The following is an 11953-nucleotide window of genomic DNA, read 5'->3' as shown; positions in this document are numbered from 1 at the left end:
TTTATGATAAGCAGAGTCAAAAGGTTGATTTTCCATGAGAGTAGATGTCAGAAGTTTATTATTGCCCAGAAAGGTGCACGAGTTAAAAAAAGTCTGTTATATATCATAAATTTGGAATATTATCTGACGTGCTATATTCTACTCTGTACAGTCTAAAACAGCACAGTATTATTTTCTTGGGAAAGAGTGGCAAAATCTTTGCTCGAATATCAGTCTAATACTCAATATTAGAAATGCAAAGTTTATAAATTGCTTACACTACATTAATTAATTATATTTTAAAGTTGTATTAAAGAATGGAAATTGATAACTAGCAATGGGACCAACCTTGTAAAATAATAACCACTGGGAAGCTGAGCTCATTTTTTCTTCTTTAATATTGGAGTTGGGCTATAATTTTAAATACCCTAACTTTTAAGGTTTACAACTTGTACATAAACTATTCTTTGGTTTGTAATTATGACACAAAAGTGTGCATAAGTAAAGTTGCAACTATAAAATTGTCACAGATCATTTTCAGTAATTTCATATGACATAAATCCATATTTTCTATAGGCATGATGTCTTTAACTTTAAGTTGAGTCTCAGTCAATCAACTTCTACTAGCAGAGATTTTCCAGCCGTTCACACCAGCGGGATTCTATGGCCCCGTTGCAGTGATCGGAGATTTGGCTGAGTGCCAAATTCTCCGTCCTCACTTGCAGTGGTGTGGACGAACAGAAAATTCTGGCCATGATGGCTAAAATAGCTACTGCTGGAATTTTTAGAAGTCACAATCTCAGGCCGAGGATCAATAGGAATCTTGGGCACGAGTTGGACACACCTTTCTTACAAACCGTGTGGACATATCAGTTGATTAACATTTATCCCCCCCTCCCACCCTGGTTTTGTTTGATGTTTTTTCAAATATTTTCACCAGAGAATCCAAAAATATTTCTGGGTGTGGGAACTTTAGTTGTGAACTTGAACACCATTGCTCCACAACATAGCAAGTTTTTAGCATTAACTGTCCCACAAGCCTACTTAATGTCTTCTTTAAAAGTATCTCGATCTATCACCACCTTCAAAAATTGCCTACTATTTTCCTGCACTAAACAGGGTTTTATATGATTGCTCACATTTATTAGTTTAATATCCGTGTTCTGATATGTTATTTAAAGGCACTGATTCACATTGTCCTTGACAGATACTACATAGGTCACATAAGCAAACTAAAAATTGTTCAGTAGTTTTTAAATGTAATAAAACCATGTTCAGGCTAGTTTTTAAAGAGTAAACAAAGTAAAGTTATATGTACAATCCAAAACCAGAGAGATAAAATATAATTCCCATCATAAGTTGGACTGATGGTACCAAATATGTCATTAAATCATATAATAAACCATGTCAGGGATAAGGATGAATAATTGGTCACTCTAATTAAAATGCATGTTCATTTTTATAGTTCTATTCATTGCCTCCAAGGTTTAGAATTATAAACCTCCAAAAATATAATGCAAAATACCCAAGGAGGTATTTTGGAGTGTACTGTACATACACAGTGGGTTGTGCGTACAGAAGACTAATTTCTACATTTCACAATTTCTGAACTATTGAACTTCAGTAATCTAATACTGTCTTGTTAGTACACATTCCTATGTCTGACTGATGGGTTCACCGAATAAAAAGGACAAATACTACGGAAACCAAGAGTCACTGTGAATGCAGCGGGCTGGTGATAAGCAAGTGATTCAAAGTGATTGCATTAAATATTGCAAGGCAGATCTATTTTGTAATAAAATGTAAATGTATACTATTGTATAAACAAATACTGCATCGCAAAGTTAAGCTTGGTTAAATATTCCTTCCACAGGACACTATTCCAGTAAAACAGCCGTATATCATTTAAGAGGCTTCCACTGCTAATGTCTAGCATAAAGCCAATTACCATTCCTTTCATATTTGCACCTTAAAATCTCAATACGTAAATCTGTACTCCATAATGTTAAGCCAACAGGACTTGTTATAAGACCCGTTGGCCTCTAAAAGGTTAAACTAAAATTGTTGCCACATTTCTGTAGAGTTCAATCGTCAGTCAGTCAAAATACTGAAAGTGAATTATTACATCGACAAAATACAAAATGCTGACCAAGCCATTTCTAATTTTTTCAGGTAACAATTATTCAAGCTTGATGTCAGCACTCATTTTAAAAGAGAACAGCATATAACAGTGTAATACAGCAAACTGACAATTAATAGAATATTTATAATCACACGATATGTGGTCATGATTTATCCATAATCAAATGAAACATGCATTATATTGAATTAAATATTTACTGCATTGGATAGTTAGAATGTTTTAAAGGTGAAGCAGCTAAAAAGGTGCCAATCACAGAAAAATAAACAAATATAAGCAGGTACTACTTTTGTGTCAAATTAGGATATTAGAAAGGGAATGTAGTCATCAGTATTATTAACTGAAGAGCTTGTTAATTATTTTTTTTAAGAGTTTATAACATCATTGGTGGAACTGACTTGAAGGAACAGTCAACTCTATAATGACAGGGAACTAAACTGACATTAGCCAAGGGAATCACTAATTTAGGATGCACCATCCGTTATTTAATAATAATCCTATTATTTAATTTAGTTCATTTGCATTTGTCAGATTTTAAAATGCTCTACCACTACAAGCTAGTTTTCTTGCCAAGATTGTCATTATTCATGGATAAAAAAAAAACTCATTCAAAACAAATAGACAGAACAAAGGCTTTAAACAAGGTGGATTGATGTTGAACTATCTTTTGGGTGTGTGAAAATAATTCCTATTGGTAGAAATCAAACTACAGGAGGGCAAAGAAAATGAAAAATGCAACAAAATGTTAAGAGGTAAAATTAAGCAAAGTGCATCATGGGAGACGACAGAGATTAAATGAGAGGCTGTGGTTATTCATTACCAAATCTGAAATAATAAATGTGCCAAATTTTATGTAGTAGCTAAGTGTGGAAAGATTTAGGTGTGTTGGTATATTAAATTGAGATTATTGTTGATTAAACTAGTTGACCGCTTTAACACTTATTAAAATGGTGTATTACGGACATCAAATGCAATACAGGCTCACATAGGGAGCAGTATGGTGTTTCAGAGTGAATGGGCTATGATACAAGAGGATATGATAATAAACATATTTCCCCATGTAGATACAGAAGTAGTCCAGTAAGTACTGACAGGTCGGAACCTGCAGATAATACTGATGCAATAAAGACCAGTCTAATACACTGGCATCAAAATAGTAGAACGGTTAATCGAAAATGTACAATGTAAAAAGTCTATAAAAATCATGCTTGCCTATAGATAAAATTGTAGTCAGATAGATAAATTGCTTTAAGTATTTGATGCTAAAATATTGCAAAGGAAGCAAAAAGCTGTATATCTATCAGTGATATGTTTGAGACCTGGTCAACTACAGAATTTAAAAAGAACAAATCAAGCTTAGAAGCACTTTTGTGTTGTACTCATCTTGGCTGATGGGCTCTATAAATTGCCAATCATATGGCAATGATTTAAAGCTAATATATGCAGTATAATGTTTACTTCCAGCTAAAATTGTGCGCATATGAAAAATTTTCAAGTATTTGCATCAATTTACAAAGATACATCAAAAAAACACAAAACCCTTGCACTGCATCATTCCTCTGCAGCTGTTCAATTTTTAAAACAATTAATTAAGGACAAGAGATTTGAACATGACATCTGAGGAAATATGTAATTGCACAGATCAAGACCCTCTGCTCTCAAACTTCATTCATAGTGCACAACTGAAGCTGTTCTCAACTTCATATTCATTATAATGACTGACTGTCTGATTTGGGGCACTGCAAAAGGTGCACCATGAAACTCTAATTATTTCCATGGCAACAGAAAATTAATCAAAATATCGTAGTATTGATTGGAATAATCATCATTGACAATCTGAAGATAAAATAAAAGACAAAAAAAGGAGCAGCAATCAAAATGACAGCATGTCAAACAGACCACATTGATTATATGCTAATTTTGAATGTTATCAACCACACATTGTGGGGGAAAAAAAATTCCTTCAATTCAGCTCATCTGTCTGGAAGAGATCTTACAACCTTAACAGTCTTCTGAATATTAGTGGCAGTGTACGCAAAAGTTCCAAAAAGCCTCACCTCTGCTCAAATACTGTTGTAAAAAAAATGCACATCCATGTAGTAAACTTTTATCGAAACCATCTGCAATTAGAAAAAAAACTCACTGCGCTTTTTTCTCATATTTCAATAACAATGAGTTGTTTGCACATTTGAGAAATAAATTCTTGTACCTAACTGCAGTTGCATGGATGCTGCATTATATATTAAACCTTTTAATTTTCAAAATGAAACCCCTCTGTGTAAGTGACCTGTCCACAGCAGGTAAATAATAAATATCTGCCAGTGTCATTACAACCACTATACATACAAAGTCATCTTCAGTAAAAGGCAAATTCCGTGACCATCTTAACACAGAAATGTCAATACATACCAAGTATTGTACTTCAAAAGATGTTGCATACCACAGTTTACTGGACTTCATGCTGTGTAATGATCTCAAAGAAAATTTCCACCTTAGATAATGCAACACTGGATTAGATCTGTAGAGATAGTAGGCCTTTGTAGTGTTCAACACGCTAGCAATAAACGAGAGCTGAATGAGAGGAAAAAATCTTGAGGCCTGTAGTGGTCATCCAGCCAGTGGAGCACACACAATAACAGGCATTAAGGCCACCATCCTGAAGAATTCTTGAACATCTTGCTGCTGGTAATAATGTGCCAGCGCTTTTTGTTTTAAAAATTTCTGTTCTATTTTTTTTAAATTAATTCCAACTTTGCTCTTAGAGAAGTTCCTTAACCATCAGAAACGTGCATTCTCATATGGTCGTTGAACTGTTCGATTTGGTCGAACTTGGCTGGGCAGACAGAGCAGACATATGTAGTCACCTCAGAGCAGCCAGTGCCATGGAGTGCCATGTGCCTCTCCAGCAGGGTCTTGTGAGAGAACTTCTTTTTGCAGACGTAGCACTCATAGGATTTTTCGCCACGGTGAAGCCGCATGTGGACGTTGAGGGAGCTCTTTTGGGTGAATCTCTTGTTGCAGATACTACACTGATAGGCTCTCACACCAGTGTGTGTCACCATGTGTTTAATCAGATAATCCTTCAGCGAAAAAGATCGCCAACAAATGCTGCACTGATGTGGCTTCTCCCCTAAAGAATATTTAACAACAAAAGACAACAAACGTTAGTCATTTCCAAAGGCTTTAGCTGGTGCAGTTTTTCAACTTGCTCTGTAAGATAAAGAGAGCTGCTTATTTATGCTCATCTGTAGTTGAGTTACTTAAAAGTGATAAAAAATTTCTTTGAGCAGCATCACAAATATAGCTGGTAATTTTTATAAATTCTCTTTTGTCAGCATTGCTGTTGTTTCACAAACTGCCTCATTGTGCGGGTGCAATGCTGGGGGGCACAGTGAAGAGAGGGTGGGGAACAAAACTGCGTGACATTTTGTCATCATGAAATCCAAAAACATATGGAATTGGTCTTTGGTGCTCGAGAATCAAAAATGGAAATGAAAATGCGTACAGATGGGGTTTACCATTGCCAGGGATCACGGTTCGCCAATAGGCTCAATCTGGCATGTTCATGCAACTCTTTAAAGCAATTTTGCAATGGGTAGACTGTGGCATGAAACAGCAAAATCAATGCTGTTGTTGCCATTCCAAGAAATTCTGGGCAATTATGTATGTGAAACCAAGCTGCACTACAGAATTGAAAGTTCTGAATGAATTAATTCAGATCTGATGCACCATCAAACTGCAAAGTTCCTCACAGCTAGATGGCTATTCACAGTGAAAACAAAGATACCTGGATTTAACAAATGGGCAAAGAAGAAACATAATGCTGAACATAAATTAAATCATTTAACGTATCATCAAAAACTGGTGGAAAAGCAAAACCAGATCCATCAGCACCCAAAGAGAAAGAAAACTTACGTTTTGAAAATAGACCCTTCCAGAACTGGAATAGTTATGGGGAGCAACATTCTAGAAAAACTAAAGGAGGCTATCCCAAAAAGTGCCTAATTATGCATAATTTCCCCTGCAAAGCAACAGGGACCACAGGGGAGAACAAATATCACAGTCAAACTATGGCACAGAAAGAGGATAGCAGGAGAGACCTAATCCTCAATGTAGAAAACAGCTCTTGGGGCAAAACAGTCAGACATGATTGTCTTCATAGTTTTTAGAATTTCCGCAACAAATCTAACCTTCCTCAGGTAACTCTGATCTTTGAAAATACCAAGACTCTCAAAGTTCCCTGCCCTGTTGCTCACATATGATCTCTTACCATCTTGAAGTCTGATTTACCTATACCCTTCAAAATGGCATTCCAAGCCTTCAGCACAATATACAATTACAAAGTACACACATATCATTTTAGTAAGCTTTGTGAATGCTATCAGCATGAATTTATAATGACTTTTCTTTGTGCCAATCTGCATGTCACATGATCTCTAATCTCCAGCCACTTCTTTACAATTCCATAATTAGGAGTAGGAATAGTGGACAGTTACAGATCATTGCAGGTGTGCTGAGAGTCTAGTAGCATTATATTCATTGACCATGCGCTCAGAAGAAAGTGAGACAACTTTGTCAGTGAGCTGTGTTTGCCACTTCCTGAATGCAGCTAATTGTCTTGTGTGTGTGCATGTGATGTTCAATGTTGGTGTCAATGGGAGAGTGAAATATCTGATCGTCGACAATGAAACACAGGAATATGACTTTCAGTGTGCACTAATCCACCTTCAGCGTAGAACAGTAGGCATCAAGAAAGTGTAACATTAAGCCCAGCAACTACAGGCCAGTCCTTTTAACTTTGGTGATGGGGAAGCATTTAGAAAATATAGGTTGCAACAAAATGAATAGTCCTCTGGAGGGGCGGGCAACAATATGATGCCTGGAGCTCAGAAGTTACAGCCCAATGTTTTGATTGAATTTCAATGACCACTCCTATATACAGAGAGCTCATATCTACCGTGAACCAGAAAATGTGATTATTTGCACAATATGTAGGTAAATATAGTGAGACCCCAAGACAGAATAAGACACCCCAAAGTCACGATTGTGGCTTACTGAAATATATAATTTCGACACAATCTCACCATTGGTAGACAAATAAATAAATGCTCCATCAGACATTGGCTTAATATGTAAATAAACAGAAAAATATATTTAACAAACAAGAAAGCAAAATGTGCGGCAAGTCAAGGGCACGATAAGAAAAAGAGGATCTGTGACTCACAGCTGTGGCTTAATGTACGGTTGTTAGTTCTGCCTGGACATTTAGGTAGATATGTTTTAAATATTTACCTTGTTGGCTGCACTCTGAAGCAGTCCCTTTCAGATCCTTATTTGAATATGTAAAAGGACAAGGATACCCATTTAGCCCTGGACACCAATTTCTTTTGTCAACACCAGTATGTTGGGCAGCACACTTCCAACTTGTACAGGCACCGTATCTGAATGAGTTTTCTACAGCCTACATGGTAATGATTTTTTCTGTAGTTTATGAGAGGAACCACCAGGGCCAACATCCCTGGTTAACTAATTAACGTAAAATATCCAGATTGGGGGCCTAACATCTGGCAAGCACAACTTATACAAATTGGTCACCTCAAACAGATTTTGAAGCAACTCCTCTGCAACTCTACTGGCTGACAATCAATAGTAAATTGTTGATCTTTTTAAAAAAACTGTCAAAAACCACTTTTGGAGCCACAGGAATCTTAATCAAAGCAACCTCAGTGAGTTGCTGCAATGCATCCTGCAGATGATGCATACTGCAGTCACTCCCCTCACTTCTCTGGTAGTCAACTTTTGTTTGTGGTTATCGGGTCCAGTAAGCTTTTCTGTCCTGAAAGTCTTGAGCTTCTTGATGTTGTTACTTTTGCAACCAATCAGAACAACTGCTGAGTATCCCATCACATTCCTGACTTGGAAACCTTCTAGATTGAGGATAGGCCTTGATGGAGTAGGAGCTGTTTAACACAGGGTACTCAACCTTTGCCCTCATCCTGGCTGATCCAGATAAGCTTCTGGCAAGTGTTATTCCTGAAGATGTCGACAGTGGGGGAATATGGCAATGGTGGTGCACATGTAAATAAACGTGGAGGTGGCTAGGCTCTCTTGCTTAAGATGATCACTACCTGACAAATCTGTGGAATGAATGTTGTTTGATACTTGTTAGCCCAACTCTAGATACCAGCCAGCTCTTACTGTAGGTGGTTTCATTTTTGGAGGAGACATGAATGGAGCTATCAACTAAAAAATTGACAGCTAATTGGAGAAAGAAAAGATGAAGCAACTGAAGATGGTTGAGAAATAGATGCTTCTATTTCCTAATGAACTTCTGTAATGCTGCTCGAGGGCTGTGGTAACTGGCCTGTGACAACCACTGCCATCTTTCTTTGTACCAGATATACTCCAACCATTAAAGAGTCTTCCATTCAATCCAGCGACTGACTTGAGTTTTGTTAGGGTGCCTTAGTGTCATGCTCGGCTGATTGTTGCTTTAATGATGAGGGCAATTATTCTTACCTCTCCGCTGGCATTCAGCTCCTGTGCCATGTTGGGTTGAAGGTTGTGATGAGGACTGGAGCAGTGCGGTTCTGCTGAAAGCAGAACTATAATTGGTGACAGCACTATGAATTACTTCGTTTTTCACTTGCAAGAAGTGGCAATAACCCAGGTTTGATTTATCCTGTTTTTGGAACAGATTTGGGCGACCTTACACATTGTCGAAATAGATAAAATCAAAGAATGATTACACCACAGAAGGAGGCCAATTGGCCCCTCGTGTCCTTGCTGGCTCACTGCAAGAGCAAAATCAGCTAGATCCCAGAGTCAGAGCTATACTTCAGCAGTTTGGCTAAGAAAGCAGCTATAGCCAAGGTGTCATCTGGATCCATGGCCTTTACTGTGCCAATGCGCTCAGCAGGTTCTCATGTAGGGTAAACAAAATTGGCCAGATGTGAGTATTTATAATGGCAGACATAGAAGAAGCCAAGCAGCATTATCCACTCGACAGTTTTTGCTGAAGATACTTACAAATGCTTCAAATTTGGGGTCTCAGACACTCAGATAACAGGCTCAAGAACACTAATGGAGAGGCTTTCTCCTCTTGTTCACCAATTTGTGATCCATCAGCATTCTTGACTAGATGTAATCGGATCACGGTGCATTGTGCTGATCTGATTGTGTAACTTGTTAGCTCTATTTACAACTTGCTGCTTTTGCGATTTAGCATACATGTAGCCCTAGTGAATCAATCCAATTTGTGCCTGATGCTGTTCCTGGCCACGTCTTTCTTTATTCCCAATGAATGACAATCTATCTCCTGACTTGATAGGAATTGAGTGAAGGAAATACCAGACTCCAAGATTGTTAATTGTTCTGGGATACAATTTTGCTACTGCTGATTCCTCACGTTGCTTGATCAATAATCAGACTTGGGCTTTTATATCTGTCTCTAGTGTGCCCCATTTAGATTGTAATTGTATTGTTGCTACAAGATAGAGGAAGTTAGAGGTGAGATTGTCTTCTTAAGGATGTTGTGAGGCTCACTTTTATCAATGGACAGATGGAAAATTGTATTCCAGGTAAAACTGAATGCAAGAGATGTTAAATTTAAGGCTACATCAAGTAAATATTGGAAAGAAACTGAAGTTGGTAAAGGTTCATGGCTTTAAAGACTGACTCCTCATGAGTGGTACATCATTATCTTCAAGGGAGCATCTCATGATACTATGTGCAAATAGACCAGTGCTAAGTTTATATCTATTTCTTACATACAAAATGCTAAATATATCCTGAACTTCCTGTGTTTACAAGATCATATCACACTCTTCACCACATCTGGTGAGGTTTATGTTTCCAATTTATTCACTTTATGTCCCACCAGGTTTCTGACGTGTGTGCCTTTGAGGTAGGCAGCATTGTGAACTTTACAGCAACCCCATCCCTGCCTCCTCCAACTGCCAAGTTCCAGCATGGTTCCCTCCCCTCATTGCCAACCAAAATTACAGTCTACAGGCCCAACACTTACCTCTGCTCACTACCCACTAAGCCTTATAATGTGTTCTCTGCTAACCAATCTATTCAAAAATGCCATCTTCAGGCTGAATTCCTGCCCAACCGATGGCAAGCAAACATGGCCCCCGGGAATGCTCCCTTTCCCCCCTCTCCAGCTGCCACTTAAAATAAAACAACATCCAAATAAAGAAGAACACAAAGAACAAAAACTAACAGAAACTCACAGGGAAGGCTAAATAGAAAGTGGATAGGATGTCCAAAGACCTGTCGGTTAGGTTGATTGGCCTTGCTAAATTGCCCCTTTAGTTTCAGTGGGATTAGCAGGGTAAATGCGTGGGGTTATGGGCATAGGGCCTGGGTGGGATTGTTGTTGGTGCAACTCGATGGGCCTCCTTCTACACTGTAGGGATTCTATGAAGATAAAGGGGTAAAGAGGAAGGTAGAGATAAAATGTGTGTATGTATGTTTGTGTGAAAGAGAGAGAGAACACCAAATGATGAAAGAAACTGAAGCAATAAAAGAAAAGTAAGAGCAGAAATAATAGGGAAGGAGAGAGGAGATAGAAAAATGAGCAAATTAAGAAAGCAGGAAAAGACATCATATATCTTCTGACATATAGGGCGTGATTCCCTGGCCGCGCTTGCCCGAAAACCGGAAAATCCCACCCGAGGTCAATGGATATTTCCATAGTCTACCCGCTACGATTCCTGTGGCGGGCAGAATGGGAAAATTTGCTCCACAGTGCATCAGCTGTATCTGTAATATATGTATATACACACACACGCAAAGACAAACTCAGGGGAGGGAAGGAGAGAGAGATCTAAAGGCCATGATTGAATTATGAGCAGTCTTGGGAGAAAACAAATTTTGAAATCGGGTAAAAATCTTTTTTCTCAAATTGCCTGGTTTGTTTACCAATCACGTTAAATCTATGTCCTCTGGTTATTGACCCTTTCGCCTTTGGAAAATTTCTCTTTACCATGGATGTAGGTGAATAAGTGAACCGTTGAAGCCTGACCCCCACCCCCCCCCCCCCCCCCCCCCCCCCCCCCCCCCCGGCCACATTTTGGGAGAGATTTTTCGACTTATAGGCTGAGTAAAAGTTAACCGCTGGCGTGCGTGTGATTAGTTGCCATTTTGAACAGTTACTGACATCGGAGGCAAAAAGAGAGCACGACTTAAACTCCTGTACGTCTTCGCAACACAGCCTGTATTGCCTGCTTGATCCCTTGTGCCAGTTACAAGTATAGTCAAGTATAAGATGCATTAGCATTTGTTGGGTGAAAAATTGAGGTTGGACGCTAATGCAAGTATAGCACATTGTGGCTGAAAGTGGGTTGTCCGGGTGGTGGGGGGGGGCACTGGGGAAATAGGGTTGACCTATGTGCCGGGTCGAGTTATATATGGTATTTACTCTATCTGAATCCTTCATGAATTTGAACACCTCTTACTAATGCTCTCTTCAACTTTCTGCTCCAAGGATAGCAAATTTGTTTTTTTCAGTCTATCTACACAACTGTAGTTCTTTATCACTGGAAACATTCTCATAAATATTTTCATTAGATAGGATGTGAAGGCTTTGGAGAAGATAAAGAGTGGTGCCCAGAACCGGACACAATGGGCATGATTTTACAGCCCCATGCGTGCTCCAAGACCAGAAATTCCCACGCCAGGTCAACGGACCTTTAAATGGCCTGCCAAATTTTCTGCACCACCAGCTACAATTCCTGCAGTGGGTGGGACGGGAAAAATTCCATCCAATATTTCAGCTGGAGCCAAACTAGTGTATTTGTTATAGATTTTGTATAACTTCCTGGCGTT

General features: G+C 38.5%; 1 protein-coding gene across 4 annotated transcripts in view; it reads right to left on the bottom strand.

The window, feature by feature from the left end:
* Positions 1-901: 901 nt before the first annotated feature.
* The window catches only part of zbtb20 (zinc finger and BTB domain containing 20), a 345434-nt gene continuing 334382 nt past the window's right edge, over positions 902-11953 (bottom strand). For all 4 annotated transcript variants that reach the window (XM_078232540.1, XM_078232543.1, XM_078232541.1 and 1 more), the window contains one exon: positions 902-5249. In XM_078232540.1, the coding sequence (XP_078088666.1) occupies positions 4891-5249 (359 nt within the window). In that variant the 3' untranslated portion in view covers positions 902-4890. The remainder of the gene's footprint in view (positions 5250-11953) is intronic.

Source organism: Mustelus asterias, chromosome 17, assembly GCF_964213995.1.
Source record: "Mustelus asterias chromosome 17, sMusAst1.hap1.1, whole genome shotgun sequence".
Taxonomy (NCBI): Eukaryota; Metazoa; Chordata; class Chondrichthyes; order Carcharhiniformes; family Triakidae; genus Mustelus; species Mustelus asterias.
The sequence above is the reverse complement of the archived record's forward strand: the minus strand, read 5'-3'. Positions and strand labels throughout refer to the sequence as shown.